This window comes from Mustelus asterias, chromosome 23 (genome assembly GCF_964213995.1).
Source record: "Mustelus asterias chromosome 23, sMusAst1.hap1.1, whole genome shotgun sequence".
Classification (NCBI taxonomy): domain Eukaryota; kingdom Metazoa; phylum Chordata; class Chondrichthyes; order Carcharhiniformes; family Triakidae; genus Mustelus; species Mustelus asterias.
Window position 1 is genome coordinate 56,370,733 of NC_135823.1, and position 16,815 is coordinate 56,387,547.

General features: G+C 46.2%; 1 protein-coding gene across 2 annotated transcripts in view; it reads left to right on the forward strand.

Moving 5' to 3' along the window:
• Nucleotides 1-16,815, forward strand: part of LOC144510808 (sodium/mannose cotransporter SLC5A10-like) — a 163,950-nt gene that overhangs the window by 146,518 nt on the left and 617 nt on the right. For both annotated transcript variants that reach the window (XM_078240720.1, XM_078240721.1), the window contains 3 exons: nt 3,326-3,494; nt 6,115-6,330; nt 10,005-10,089. In XM_078240720.1, the coding sequence (XP_078096846.1) occupies nt 3,326-3,494; nt 6,115-6,330; nt 10,005-10,089 (470 nt within the window). The remainder of the gene's footprint in view (nt 1-3,325; nt 3,495-6,114; nt 6,331-10,004; nt 10,090-16,815) is intronic.

The following is a 16,815-nucleotide window of genomic DNA, read 5'->3' on the forward strand; positions in this document are numbered from 1 at the left end:
CACGCTGTGACTAATGTGTCTCTGATTCTCTTCCCCCCACTCCCCCCTCCCCCACAGCTCAGTGTTCCCGACTCCCAAACATAGACATGCTGTCTGTTGAGCCTTGCAGACTCAACCCATGTTTCAGAGTGCCTGCCCTACCTTCCCCAACATCCACCAGACCCTTGGTGCAAGTGCCCTCCCCCCACCCCCTCTTGGCCAAAAAACATGTGTCCCCACCCTTACAGCTATGTGGGCAGGGTGGCAGTGTGCATTCGGAGTACAGGTAGGAGTCAGAGTTGAGTGGCACCAGGGCCAGGATCCCAGTGTGCACAGCAGCGAGTCGTCATCATCCTCCAGCTTTCAACCAAGACTCGCAACCATTACCAGCCCAGGCGCATTAATAGGGTCGGATGTTTCTGGGGGATATGGTGGTGGGATGACAGGAGCAGGGGAAGAGTGATGGGTGGTTTGAGGGCCCAGGTCGGTTTGGAGGGGGAACAGCGGCTGCACTTGCTCCTGGGGTGTGGTGGATGTGTGTTGGTTGTACCCCCCTCACTGCACAGCATCAGGTAGGTGAAGCGGGCTTCAATCAAGGTGTCCCTCGCTGTCCTTCCTTGCCTGACACCTGCCATTGCCGCCAACCCTCTTTCCTCTGACTCTTCATATTTTGGGGCCTCAACCTCGCCCCCTCGCTGCTCCTCCTCCCAGGGGAGGGGAGGAAGAAGCGGGAGCCCTCGAGGCTGCTTACCAAACTGCACGACAGCGCTGCCCAGGGGGGGGTGGAGCGGGACTCCCTGACAGAACCTCACCCAGGGAGCTGTGAGGAAATAGAAGCAACCTCAACCGCCCCCCCCGCCACAGATATCACTGGTCCATGGGCCAACACCTGAGGCAACAGCAGGAAGGCCACCAGGCATCTCCAGGGCCTGCCTACAACATCCCTCGCGCTCCACTAGCAGCACTTACCTCTTCACGCCAGTTCAAGGCTGCCACACCAGGTTGCGACTTTTAAATACCTGTTCTGATTCACGCCAAAGTTACATCACGCCAAAGAGGTGGGAGACGCAGACGTGAGCGGAGATTGCGATAATGGCATGTAAAGGTATGTAAACTCATGCTAATCAGCAGCCCGCTGGTTTTTAGCGAGTTCCCAGCAGCACCATGTTTCTCCGGCTGGGAGATGCGCGCAGGTCGTAAAAGCTGGTGGGGAACCCACGAAATGGCCGACACATGTATCTCCCAGCCCAACCTGCCAGAAAAGTCATGGTGGGAGAATCGCGGCCCATGTCTCCAAATCATTAGTGCAAGCTTCCTGGATTACTAACCCAATAATGAAACCACTGTGCTACCATTCACTTGTAATGTGATCCTCTGGCACATCATCTGAATACCTCACAAATTCAGGATATGTAACATCTTGTATCTACATATCATTACACCAGATCATAGTAACGGCTCTGTTCACAAGAGTAGGAACAGGCTAGAGGTGAGTAGTCTTGCTTTTCCCAGTGAGTTGTAGGGCACCGAAATCTGGTTCAATGTCTGTTTTTATTATTCAATCATGGGACATAGGCGTCGCTGGCTAGGCCAGCATTTATTGCCCATTCCTAGTTGCCCTTGAGAAGGTGGTGGTGAGCTGCCTTCTTGAATTGCTGCAGTCCACGTGCTGTGGGTGGACCCATGATGCCGTTAGGGAGGGAATTCCAGGATTTTGACCCAGCAACTTTCCACCTTCAAGGTTTGTGCCAGGGACGGAGATTATATCATATATTTTAAAGTTTAAAGTTTATTTATTAGTGTCACAAGTAGGCTTACATTAATAGTTACTGTGAAAATCCCTTAGTCGCCACATTCCGGCGTCTGTTCGGGTACACTGAGGGAAAATTTAGCACGGCCAATTCACCTAACCAGCAGGTCTGGAGAATACAGGACAAGTATTTTCCAGATTTCTGTTCCTCTTATTGGACTGGTTTTTCTTTGTCCTTGCCCAGGCATTGCTGGTTATAAAGGGAAGGGGAGGGAGTTGGCAGTGGTCTAAAGTTGGAGCATGAGTAGAAACTGCCTCCTTCTGATACTGTAGCTATCCTGAATGTGGGGCTTTTTCTGCCTGTCATCTTTGATTCTTCATATTCATGAAGACTACCAGTAACATTGATTTCCTCATTTACCTGTTCTTGTAGATTCTCTGCACGAGGCTTCCACTCAGACCTCTTACTATTCCAGGACCATGACATTCCATCAGTCTCACTCAGTTGGCCACTTGTCACTCATTCGATAAAATAAAGATGTTCTCTGATGATTAGACTCTGCTGTGAATCTCTGAGTTGCTCTTGCTGCTCACTCCCTACCTACCTCTGGGGTGAGCCATTGTGGCAGAGAGTGAGCACTGGACCTAGCTAGTCAGTACCACAGTGTGTGGCTCAGAGTCTTAATATGGGGAGGTGGACGCATAGTGATATTATAGAAACATAGAAGATAGGAGCAGAAGGAGGCCATTTGGCCCTTTGAGCCTGCACCGCCATACATTATGGTCATGGCTGATCATCCAACTCAATAGTCTAGTCCTGCTTTTTCCCTGCTTTTTGATTCCATTCATCCCAAGTGCTATATCCAGCTGCCTCTTGAATACATTCAATGTTTTGGCATCAACTACTTCCTGTGGTAATGAATTCCACAGGCTCACCACTCTTTGGATAAAGAAATGTCTCCTCACCTCCGTCCTAAATGGTCTGCCCTGAATCTTCAGACTGTGACCCCTGGTTCTGGACTCCCCCACCATTGGGAATATCCTCCCTGCATCTACCCTGTCTAGTCCTGTTAGAATTTTATAAGTCTCTATGAGATCCCCTCTCATTCATCTGAATTGTTGCTGGATTAGTAATCCAGAGACCTAGAGTAATGCTCAGGGGACCTGGGTTCGAATCCCACCACAGTAGATGATGAAATTTGAATTCAATAAAAATCTGGAATTAAACTTCTGATGATAACCATGAAACCATTGTCATAAAAGCCCATCTGGTTCACTGATGTCCTTTAGAGGAGGAAATCTGCCGAGCTTACCCAGTCCGGCCTACATGTGATTCCAGGTCTGCAGTAATATGATGGACTCGTAAAATACCCTCTGAAAATTCAGCTCAAGAGCCCTTAGGATTGAACAATAAATGTTGGCCCAGCCAGCGACACCCACATCCAATGAATACATTTTTATAAACTGTCAGTGTATCATCCTTTTGGACTCAATTTGCATTGGCAATATACCTCCATCTTGAAAACAATGATAGTAGAAAGTTGGCACTGAACTGTTTGGATATCCTCTCCCACATATTCTGTTCTTTCTGCTTAGGATTGTGACGGTGATATTGGTTGCGGTGAGTTTGGTATGGATCCCAATATTGCAGAGTGCTAACAGCGGGCAACTGTTCAACTACATTCAGTCGGTGACCAGCTATTTAGCCCCCCCTGTGACTGCAGTGTTTGTTCTCGCAGTTTTTTGGAAAAGAACCAATGAACCGGTGAGCGATTTGAGTGCCTACGCCCAAAGCTCCTCCCTCCAGCACTGCCTGTCGACCTTCCTCTTCTCACTTAAGACCCTCTTTAAAACCCACCTCTTTGGCCGAACTTTTGGCCACCTGACTTTAATGTTCTCCTTTTTCTGCAGTGGGTGGGAAAACAGGGCAGAAGCTGCCATCCCCGAGGGGCGGCACGGTAGCACAGTGGTTAGCACTGCTGCTTCACAGCTCCAGGGTCCCGGGTTCGATTCCCGGCTCGGCTCACTGTCTGTGTGGAGTTTGCACATTCTCCTCGTGTCTGTGTGGGTTTCCTCCGGGTGCTCCGGTTTCCTCCCACAGTCCAAAGATGTGCGGGTTAGGTTGATTGGCCAGGTTAAATAAATTGCCCCTTAGAGTCCTGGGATGCGTAGGTTAGAGGGATTAGCAAGTAAATATGTGGGGATAGGGCCTGGGTGGGATTGTGGTCGGTGCAGACTCGATGGGCCGAATGGCCTCCTTCCGCACTGTAGGGTTTCTATGATTTCTATGACGCTTCCTCCATTGTATTTTTAGCCACTTTGGCAAAATAAAAGTTAAGGGGCAGGTCCCACGATGTCACACTGGTGGGGCAGGCAGTGACTGAACCCGCCCTATTAGCCACCTAGGTTTCCAAAAAGTAAAAATAGAAACCTCACTCCCGCTCCCCACCCATGCAAATGCCCTCCCTTCATCATGGAACTCCCCACACTAATATGGAACACTCATCCCCTCATGGAACATCCCCCCAACATAGCCCAGTACTGCCCCCCTAGTGCCTGGGGGCAAAGCCAAGGCAGTGCCAGGGTAATACCCGGGCATGACCCTCTCCCCTCTGGGGGCTATACTCACCTGTGCGCCTCCGGCAGGTTGTGATTGCTGGGTGGACTTTGTGTCGGACCTGTCATGAAGGCACGCCAACATGACTGCACAATCCAATGTTGGGGGAGGGGGATTATCAAGCGTAAAGAACTCAAAATGATATTAAGTCATCAATGGCGGGGTGACAATCGGGCGGCACGGTGGCACAGTGGTTAGCACTGCTGCCTCACAGCGCCAGGGACCCAGGTTCAATTCCGGCCTTGGCTGACTGTCTATGTGGAGTTTGCACGTTCTCCCCTTGTCTGCATGGGTTTCCTCTGGGTGTTCCAGTTTCCTCCCACAGTCCAAAGCTGTGTAGGTTAGGGGGATTAGCCACGGTAAATGTATGGGGTTACAGGGATAGGGTGGGGGAGACAGCCTGGGTAAGATACTCTGTCAGAAAGTTGGTGCAGACTTGATGGGCCGAATGGCCCCTTCTGCACTGTAGGGATTCTATGGAATTGCAATGGGAAATACTGCCGGTGTAGAAGTTGTTTGGAAACTCCCGATGATATTCCGTGTCCGATACTGTTCAAGCTGCTGAAATGGGGGGTGGAAAAGCCCCCCTAATATCTCCCTTCTAAAAAAAAATCTGAAACAAAATGTTTAAATGTGGCTCATGTTTTGTGATCTTATTCTAGAAGTGAAACCCTTTAGCAGAAAATCTTTATCTATGGGGTCTATGGGGGTCATGATGTGGAGATGCCGGCGTTGGACTGGGGTAAACACAGTAAGAAGTTTAACAACACCAGGTTAAAGTCCAACAGGTTTATTTGGTAGCAAAAGCCACACAAGCTTTCGAGGCTCTGAGCCCCTTCTTCAGGTGAGTGGGAATTCTGTTCACAAACAGAACTTATTGAGTCTGTGTCTTATAAGTTCTGTTTGTGAACAGAATTCCCACTCACCTGAAGAAGGGGCTCAGAGCCTCGAAAGCTTGTGTGGCTTTTGCTACCAAATAAACCTGTTGGACTTTAACCTGGTGTTGTTAAACTTCTTTCTATGGGGGTGGCAGAGGGACGTAGATTGGAATGGGGGCCTTGAATAAAACCTTTTTAACATAGTTTTCAAATAAAAGGACGGCCTCAACTGGGATCTTGGGTTCATGTCACAACTACGTGTAACCCCCACCATTTGACCTGGGCTTGCAAAATCCAACAACTGTCCTGGCTTGAGACAACTCACACCTCTTTAACCTGTGATTAAACCCCTCTCCACTCACATTGTCACATTGACTTGATTACCTGTAAAGACTCGCATTCCAATCATTATCTTGCAATTGAGTCTTTGACCATGTATGCCGTGTTTGTAAACCCAATTCTCCACTCACCTGATGAGGGAGCAGCGCTCCGAAAGCTTGTGATTCCAAATAAACCTGTTGGACTTGAACCTGGCTTTATGACTTTATGAAAACAGAGCCAGCCAGGCTAGGAGTGCAGGCTCCCAGGTGCCTTACCACCCACACCAATCTGCACCCTCACCTAGCACTGGCAAAAACTGGGAATGCTGGGAATGGGGCCTGGAATCCCAAAATTGGTTCCCTGCCGCTATTTTTAAATAATTACGCAGTCTCCCCGACTCTGTAAAATCCAGCCCACAGTCTCCCTCCCATTTGGACCGTGAGGTAAGAGTCCTACCTCTAAGCCAAACAGAGAGCTAACTTTATGGCTTTTCTCTGCCAACGTGACATCAGGACGGAAAGCAAAGCGTGATCAGTTTTGGATTTATGAGTGTCTGCTTTTTATTCCAGGGTGCATTCTGGGGTCTAATGGTGGGACTAGTGGTGGGACTGGCCAGAATGATCATGGAATTTGTGCACCCCTCGCCGCGGTGTGGGGTGCATGACCCAAGACCATCAATACTGAAGAAAATTCACTACCTCCACTTTGCGGTCATACTGTGCGCCCTCACAGCTCTCATCGTCGTGACAATCAGCCTCCTGACAAAGCCTCCGAACGAAAGCCAGGTATTGTGCGGCTTCTGCTTTCTGAATGGTTTACTTCATTGAAACGCTCCTTCCTTTGGGTGAGGGGCGGCTGAAGCTTTTTGTTTTACACATTTCATCAGTGCAGAAAAGATGGCCGTCACCCAGGATTCTTCCCGCCTCCTTCTGCACTCGGGATTCTTCCCACCTGGGGGCAGCTTTTCACCTGGTCCGCTGTTTAAGAAATCCAATGATTTGCTAGGGAAGTGGGAATTGAGAGGTATCTTCTATAGCAGACATCCTGTAATGCCAGATTTACATTCGAGTGCCAAGTTAATAATCTACCTCTTTATCAACAGTTCCAGCTTCAGCCTATCAATAAATTGAATTAAGGTGTGAATTAGTTTACATTGGATAAAACTCTGCCTCCTGCACCTTAATTTGCAGCAAGTCTATCACCCTATCTCCCCTGTGTCACTGATTCACACTGGCTTGCAGTCAAACAAAGGAGGAGATGACCTAGTTGCATTATCGCTGGACTATCAATGCAGAAACTCAGCTGGAGTTCTGGGTTCGAATCCCGCCACAGTAGATGGTGGAATTTGAATTCAATAAAAAAAAATCTGGAATTGAGAATCTACTGATGACCATGAAACCATTTCGATCGTTGGAAAAATCCATCTGCTTCACTACTGTCCTTTAGGGAAGGAAATCTGCCGTCCTTACCTGTTCTGGCTTTCATATGACTTCAGAGCCACAGCAATGTGGTTGACTCTCAACTGCCCTCTGAAATTCTCAATTCCAGATTTTTTTTTATTGAATTCAAATTCCACCATCTGCTGTGACGGGATTCGAACCCAGAACTTTAGCTGAGTTTCTGCATTAATAGTCCAGCGATAATGCAACTAGGTCATCTCCTCCTTTGTTTGACTGGAAGCCAGTGTGAGTCAGTGACACAGGGGAGATAGGGTGATAGACTTGCTGCAAATTAAGGTGCAGGAGGCAGAGTTTTATCCAATGTAAACTAATTCACACCTTAATTCAACTAATTGATAGGCTGAAGCTGGAACGGTTGATAAAGAGGTAGATTATTAACTTGGCACTCGAATGTAAATCTGGCATTACAGGACGTTTGCTATAGAAGATACCTCTCAATTCCCACTTCCCTAGCAAGCCACTCAGTTCAAGGGCAACTAGGGATGAGCAATCAATGCTGGCCAGCCGTGTCCCATGAATGAATTTTGAAAAATGTATTGATTTTAAAACTCTCTCGCCCTTGTTGTCAAATCCCTCTATGGCTTTGTCTCTTCCGACCTCTATAATTGTCCTCCAGCCCCACAAACTTCTGAGATATCTGAGCTCCTCTGATGCATTCCTGAGCTTTATCGGTCCATATAGTTGGCTGTGTCTTTAGTTAGAAAGGCCCCAGAAATCTCTTCTTAAACCTATCTGCCTCTCACTTTCCACCTTTAAGACACTCCTTAAACCCTACCCCTTCGACCTAATAGCTCCTTTACATGAACTGGGGTCATCCTTTGTTTTATAAAACTCTCGTGAAGTTCCTTGGGATGTTTTATTATGCTACATGTGACTATATAAATTTAAGTTGTTGTTATAATCCCTATTGCCCTAATTTGGAGGCTTGAGGGGGGTACTGTTGGGCAGCCTTTACCTCTATTGCATGTTCACAGACTGGGGAACACTGAAATGTCTGGATAATGCACTTTATCAATCAATCTAATGAAATAATTCAACACCACGTAGTATAGACGCCCAGTAAGCATATTCCTTATGATGTGCCTAATACCATTCAAGAGTCTATGGGCGGGATTTTACGGCCTAGCTCGGGTGAGATTGTAAAATCCCGCCCGAGGCCAAAGGAGATTTCTGTTCTGGGAACCTTGCCTGTGTTGATTCCAGGGCAGGCAAGGTGGTAGAGTTCGGGCCTATAATTTTCTGCTGTGCTTATCTAATGTGATTCAAACCATTCAATGTTGAATGTGTGAAAGGTGGTACAAATAAGTGTAAGTATTTTTGAGCTTAGAGCATGTCAATTGGACTGCCAACCCTCCAGAATTGCCCTGGAGGCTCTAGCCATTAATGATTAATCTCCAGGACATTGCTTTGAGCAAAGCAAGAGAGAAAAAAAACATCATAAGTGCGCTTAAAAATGTTTTTTTTGATTGAACACTTTTGTTTATGTGGTGGGACGATCACCACAGTTTATTAGTTATTGGAGATGAGGAAGAAAGATTAGGAACAGGAATATTATGTGATGAAAACTCCAGGAATTTGGTCAACCAGAGTTGGCAACCCTTCATCCGGTCTGGCCTTTTTGAAAAATTTATTTGTGGGATATGGGGCATTGCTGGCTGGCCAGCATTTATTGCCCATCCCTAGTTGCCCTTTGGAAGGCAGTTGAAAGTCAACCACATTGCTGTGGCTCTGGAGTCACATGCAGACCAGACCAGGTAAGGACAGCAGATTTCCTTCCCCAAAGGACATTAGTGAACCAGATGGGGTTTTCCCAACAATCGACAATGGTTTCACGGTCATCAGTAGATTCTCAATTCCAGATGTTTTTTATTGAATTCAAATTGCCACCACCTGCCGTGGTGGAATTCGAACCCAGGTTTTCCCAGAACATTCACTGAGTTTCTGGGTGAATAGTCCAACAATAATACCACTAGGTCATCGCTTTCCAAATATTGTGGCTACTGATTTAAAATGAGGGATACAGGCCTTCAAGAGAAGTAAGAGAGATTGGGTCAATTCTCCAAGGGTTGGACGTGAAACAATTAGATTTGGACAGCGTTGGGTAAGGTCATCCTTGCCCACCATTTGCTCTAGACAAAGACATCAAGCATGTTTCAGAATATTCTCACTGCAAGTTACATTCCCTTCAACACCGACAGAGTCTGTTGTCTCTGATAATACACGCTGAGGAATCGAGACATTGATGTGGTCTTGCTGCATGTTGTAATGCTTAGATTAGGTTTTAATCAGAGCCCACCCTTAAAATGAGCACACCTGTCCAAACAGGTGTGCTCTTTTGGATCCACCCATGCTAACATGCAAGAGTGGTATGTATATAAAATGTGCATAATAACAAGAAAAACAGATTATAAGTATTAGCCCTTTGCTCACAGGCCATATTTTACAGGAAGAAGCTTTACATTGTGCTTCATACACTTGATCCAGCTGACAATTTAAAAGTACCTGCATGTAGCCTATCGCAGATTAGAAACCAATGTTGATTGGACCAATAGGTTCCCATAAAGTTTACCTAGTTAGTGTGGGTATTAAGTGTTTTATTGTTTTTAATAGGGGAGGCAGCGGCGCAGTGGTATTGTCGTGGACTAGTAATCCAGGGACCCAGGGTAATGCTCTAGATCCAGGTTTGAATCCCACCACGGCAGATGGTGAAAACAAACACCTGGAATTAAGAATCTACTGATGACCATGAAATCATTGTCGATCATTGTAAAAACCCATCTGGTTCACAAATGTCCTTTAGGGAAGGAAATCTGCCGTCCTTACCTGGTCTGGCTTATGTGTGACTCCAGAGTCACAGCAATGCCTCCAGGGATGGGCAATAAATGCTGGGCCAACCAGTGACACCTACATCCCACGAACAAATAAAAAAAATGTCTGTTTGAACGCAGAATCGTCTCAGATCTGAATTAAGCCACTAAATATTCACACTTGCTCCTCAGATGAAAAATGTTACCTGGTGGACACTTTCACGAGAGAGAAGACAGCCTGACATACCCCTGCAAAAGACATCTCCTGAGAGGCATGCTTGGGACAACAAAGCTGAGGGTAGGTTCATTTCAATCTTTCAGCGTTTTACAGGGCTGAGGGAACATCACTCCTTCTGTGAGATATAGAAAGGTAACCTGCACCCGCTCTCCATCTACCTGCTCAATTGCTTGGTAGGCCATTGCATCACCCGTTACAACCCTGAGCCATAGGACTAGAAGAAGGTGTGGTGGAGCTCCCCAGCAATTGGTGTTAGGACCCATGCTGTTCATCACTTAGATCAGTGGCGGGCAAGATGTGGCCTGGGGTCCACATGCAGCCCATCAGGGTTCTGAATGCAGCCCACAAGACATTTTGTCCACTGTTGCCACATTCCATTTGTTTCTGTCCACGTAATTCTTTTTTCCTACCGGTCTGACTGAAGTGATTCGCACGTAAAGCAAGGGCAAGTGAAGTGACGTGTGTGCTGATTGCTCACAACATTGACTGTGAGAGCCGTGCGCTCCCTCTGCGTCCAATCTCATGACTCTCACCAACTTGCACAGATGCACCATAGAAAGCATTCTTTCTGGTTGTATCACAGCTTGATATGGCTCCTGCTCTGCCCAAGACAGCAAAGAACTACAAAATGTGGTGAATGTAGCCCAATCCATCATGCAAACCAGCCTCCCATCCATTGACTCTGTCTACACTTCCCACTGCCTCGGCAAAGCAGCCAGCATAATTAAGGACCTCTTGCACCCTGGACATTCCTCCACCTTCTTCCGTCAGGAAAAAGATACAAAAGTCTGAGGTCACATACCAAGCGACTCAAGAACAGCTTGTTCCCTGCTGCCATCAGACTTTTGAATGGACCTACCTTGTATTAAGTTGATCTTTATCTACACCCTAGCTAAGACTGTAACATTACATTCTGCACTCTCTCCTTTCCTTCTATATGAACGGTATGCTTTGTCTGTATAGTGTGCAAGAAACAATGCTTTTCACTCTATGCTAATACATATGATAATAATAAATCAAATCAATCAAAATGTAAGTATTTCTTTCGTTTTTATCATTTGAAGTTGATATTTCTATTAACAAATAAATGATTAAGCATGTCCTATAACTCATGAAAAATTCAGCATGTACTAAATGTATCTAATCTTATTCACGGGTTCATGGTCAGAGAAAAAGCCCAATTTCAATCTTTCATAGAAACTTAGAATCCCTACAGTGCAGAAGGAGGCCACTCGGCCCATCGAACCTGCAACGACAACAGTCCCACCCAGGCCTTATCCTTGTAACCCCATGTATTTACCCTGCTAATCCCCCTGACACTAAGGGGCAATTTAGCATGGCCAATCAACATAATCCGCACATCGTTAGAGTGTGGGAGGAAATCGGAGCACCCAGAGGAAACCCACGCAGACACGGGGAGAATGTGCAGACTCCACACAGACAGTCACCCGAGGCCGGAATTGAACCTAGGTCCCTGGCACTGTGAAGCAGCAGTGCTAACCGCTGTGCCACCAAGATGAAGGAGGGCCACTCATGCAGCCCACTCAACCCAGCCTAGGTTGCCCATCAGTGAATTCAATGTTGGACAGGACAATGTGGACAGCACAATTTCCAAATTTGCAGATGACACCAAACTTCACAGGGGCGTGAACTGTGAGGAGGTTAGTGTAGAACTTCAAAAGGATAAATGTCGGTGGAATGGGCGGACACACAGAAAGTTAATGTGGAGAAGTATGAAGTGATTCATTTTGATAGCAAGAATACGGGCAATATAAAATAAAGGATACACTTCTCAAGCGTTTGCAGGAACAGAGGGAGCTGGGTGTATTTGTAGAGTGGAGAGATAAAGCATTCAGCATCCTAAGCTTTATCAATAGGGGCACTGTGGTGAACCATAGTTGGTTACCACTATGAGTGCTGAGCCATGGATGGTCAGCACTATGGGTGTTTGTAGATATGTTACTGTAATTACTGTTGGGGTTAGGGTTGGGCTGTTCTACCTGTTGATATTGTTCTGTGGTACACTCCAGTTGGCTCCGCCTACCAGGGGAAGTATAAAGGTCACTGCACTGCCTGGTGACCCTTTAGTCTGGGATTGTATTGTATATAGTGTGCTCCATTCTTGTCAGTAATAAAAGCCTTTATTTCCCGGGTACAATCTAGCCTCCCGTGTGATTTAATCGCGCATCAGGCACTGCATACAAAAGCAAGGAAGTTATGTTAAACGTGTATAAAACACTGGTTTGACCTCACCTGGAGTCTTGTACTCGGGCAGCACGGTGGCACTAACCCAGGTTCAATTCCGGCCTTGGGTGACTGTGTGGAGTTTGCACATTCTCACGTGACAGCATGGGTTTCCTCCGGGTTCTTCGTTTCCTCCCAAGATCCTCCAAAGATTTGCAGGTTAGGTGGATTGGCCATGCTGAATTGCCCCATAGTTCCCGAGATGTTTGGGCAGATGGATTAGCCATGGGAAACGCGTGGGATTATTGGGATAGGGTGGGGGGAGAACTGGATCATTTTCTGAGAAGGACGAATGTGCAGGGTTATAGGAAACAGGTAGAGTGGTGGCATTAGGTGAATTGCAAGCACAGCCGCAGCATGCTGAATGCCTTCCTTCTGTGTTGTCGCCATTCCAGATTACTGCTCAGTGACCTCTGCTGGAAAAGCCGTGTGTCAGATGAGGTGTCAGGTGTCAGTTATAAGGATGTTCCTTCACTGTCTGTGATGACTTCAGCCAGGCTAATGAGGTTGGCTTGCTAGAATATGAACTACCTGATGAGTCCTAATCGATGGTTAAATCAGGGAACCGCATGCTCCCTATTTAAAGCAGGTGTGTCGGACTCCCAGCCTGCATTCAGCAGGAAGCAACTGGAGAGCTGGCTGTGTACAGATGTATGGTGTAAATAAAGTAACTTGGTGACAGGACTTTCGCCTCCGTGGAGTTATTACACTGTCGTTGGATCAAAATCCTGGATCTCCCTTCCTAACAGCACTGTAGGTATACCTACACCACACTGCAGCGGTCCAAGAAGGCAGCTTATAACCACCTTCTCAAGGGGCAATTAGGATTGTTGGCCTTGTCTGTAAGGCCCACAACCCCTGAATGAAGAAATTGTTTCAGATTCAATGCCCTCAGGGTTGGTTGGCTCACATGCCACATCATACATGACAAATATGAAAACTACCACTGTCTGTGAAACAGTGTCCATAGAAATCATTGCTGCCTTCAGGAGACAGGTGATGTAAATTGAGAGAGAGGTGCAACTTCTGTGCATCACTGTTAGATTTATTACAGACCTGGATCTCTCTGCCTCTCCACCTCTCTCTCCTTTCTGGCACTCTTTCAAACCTATCTCTTTGACCGAGCTTTTTCTCATCTGTCCTAACATCTCCTTTTGTGGCTCAGTGCCAAATTCTGTTTAACATTGTGCCTGTGAAGCACCGTGGGATATTTTCATAGAATCATAGAATCCCTAAAGTGCAGAAGGAGACCATTCGGCCCATCGAGCCTGCACCATCAACAATCCCACCCAGGCCCTATCCCCGTAACCCCATGTATTTACCCTTCTAGTCCCCCTGACACTAAGGAACAATTTAGCATGGCCAGTCAACCTAACCCGCGCATCTTTGAACTGTGGGAGGAAACCAGAGCACCCGGAAGCAACCCACGCACACACGGGGAGAACGTGAAAACTCCACACGGACAGTGACCCAATCCGGGTCACTGGTGCTGTGAGGCAGCAGTGCTAACCGCTGTGCCACCGTGCCACCATTGAAGGTGGTAAAGAAATTCATATCATTGTTACCTTAAGGCCCTATTGGAGGAAGATTCAATCTGGCTTTCAAAAGGGAATTGAGTAATTACCTGAAGAGAAAATAATGATGGGACTCTAGGGTAAATAGGGTAGTGGGACTGAGATGCTTTTCCAGGGAGTCTACCCAGACATGATGGGCCAGAAGGCCTCCTTCTATGCTGTAACCATTCTATGATTCTATGGTGCTATACAACATTAGTGGAGGTTATAAAACTCAGTAAGAACAAGTGATACAATGGAAAGATTCAATAACATGTTGCAATCTTCTACTGATTCAATAGTTTGGATTTTAATTGTATCCTGGGAGGTGTTGTAATATATTGCTATGTAGTTTTGGATGCCTAGTACAAATGCTGCTAGTGATGTTACCTGCAATGGTGTTAATAAAGGAAATAATGAGTTGGTAAAACCCAATGCAGATCAGGCTCTTCACCAGGAAGCAGTTTAACTCTTTGTGTTACTCATGTTACTGTCAAAAAAACACTAACAAGTATTGGGCCTGTTAGACATTTGTTAATTTAGATTTTGACTGTATCTATTGAAGCAGTTGTGGAAACCACATGATAATGGAGGCTCCCAGCCCATTTCCCAATCTAAAGTGGATACACTGGGGTGAAAACCTGCTCCTGGTTGGGTACAAGAAACTACAAAGGGTTGTAAACGTAGCTCAATGCATCACGCAAACAAGCCTCCCATCTATTGACTCTATCTACACATCCCACAAAGACCCCACACACCCTGGACATACTCTCTTCCACCTTTTCCGTCAAGAAAACAATACAAAAGTCTGAGATCACGTACTAACCAACTCAAGAGCAGCTTCTTCACTGCTGCCATCAACTTTTGAATGGACCTATTATACATTAGCCAATCTTTCTCTTCTCCCTATCTGCAACTGCAACACTGTATTCTGCACCCTTTCCTTTCCTTCTCACCTATGTATTCTATGAATAGTATGCTTTGTCTGTATAGCACACAAAAAATAATACTTTTCATCGTATCCCAATACATGTGACAATAGTAAACCAAACCTAATTCAGGAGTGAAATCAGGAAGCGCTCTTTCACACAATTGGTGATCGAAACATAGACTCTCGATACTGGAAGGTAATTGGGACTTTCCCCCTGAAATTGTAAGCTTTTCTTTTATTGGTTCATTGGATGTGTGCATCCTTGGCAAGGTCAGCATCTACTGCCCTGGAGAAGTTGTTGGAGGGCTACCTTTTTGTTCGGTAATGGTATTGAAGTTATGGTATAAAGGAAGGTAGATGGAGTTGAGATCCAAATCAGCCATGACCTAATTGAATGATGAAGTAAGCTCAAGGAGCTGAATGGCTTCCTCCCATTCTTAGTCGGGTTCTCTGGGCACCATTGACACCTTGAGCAACAGGTAGAAGGGTGCCTATGAACTTTCCATTGTAAGAGTGCCAGGGTGCTCTGTCAGTGATGGTGGGATCAACCTTGTTTGTGTGTTCAAACAAAGCCAATGAGGACCTGCACCGTGCAGTTTGCAGGTCCTTTTCCAATTCAATCAAATCAAGTCCAATTCAGAGTCTCAACAAGTTGAGACATTTCCGATCCAAGCTGACAAGACAGGGCCTCCACTCCTGTCTTGGGCCTGATCTACATGAGCCAAGCTGATTGGAGTAAGTGCAAGTCCTCCTCCTCCAAGGCTTGATCTCATTTGCATCTTAGCCAAAAGGCCGAGATGCCGTTTTTAAAAATTACTTCAAATGAAGCTTAAATGTAACCTAATGACCTCAACCAAGCGCAGCATCCTATCCATACGACACTTGATCTTAGCCAAAAGGCACGCACCCGTGCAGTTGGACCTCAGTTGCTTGGTTGCCAAAGTGTATTTTGCAGTGTTTATGCCAAAGTGACGCACCCTCAATAACTATCTCCCCACGTTACGTCATTCTTGTTGAACTGGTGCCCATGAGGCTCCGAGGGTTTACCTTCCCTCCTGGTTCCCTTTCTTCATTGGTTAGCTCAAACAAACCTTCGCAATGTTGCTCATCGTACAAATTGTTCAATATATAGTTCAAAGAAAGGGTAAATGCCAAGTGAATAATCTCGGTGAAATTCAGCAGAGGGCAGTACCATGGAATTAGTACTGCAACAAATAGTTCTGGAAGTCGAAATTAAATAATGGGGAGGCAATGGCCTAGTGGTATTATCGCTAGACTATTAATCCAGAAACTCAATGAATGTTCTGGGGACCCAGGTTTGAATCCCACCAGGACAGACGATGGAATTTGAATTCAATAAAAGAAAAATATCTGGAATTAGGAGTCTACTGATGACCATTGTCGATTGTTGGAAAAAATCTATCTGGTTCACTAATGTCCTTTAGGGAAGAAAATTTGCCATCCTTACCTGGCCTGGCATACATGTGACTCCAGAGCCACAGCAATGTGGTTGACTCTTAACTGCCCTCTGAACAAGGGCAACTAGGGATGGGCAATAAATGCTGGCCAGCCAGCGACGCCCATGTCCAATGAATGAGTTAGAAAAATACTTTTAATGAGCATTTAACTGGGTCTAAAAAAGCTTAAGGATCTTTGTTCCAAGTTACAACTGCAGTCAGAGGAATATGCTCTTTAGGGCACTGAGATCGAAAGGTTCACAGTCTTCACTGGAGAAATGCGGGATCCAGTAAAACACAGGAAGGGGCATCCATTTGGGCATGAGGTGCTTGTTGAATAGAACCTCACAAGCACAGCAGAAGAAGGCAGTAAGTAACAGCTCTATCATACCCTCATCTGGTAATCATAGAATCCCTACAGTGCAGAAGAAGGCCACTCGGCCCATCGAGTCTACAATGGAAACAATCCACCTGCGCCCTATCCCCGTAACCCCACATATTTACCCCACTGATCCCTAAACTACACATCCCGGAACACTAAGGGGCAATTTTACATTCATCTGACTCCTCAGTGAGATAG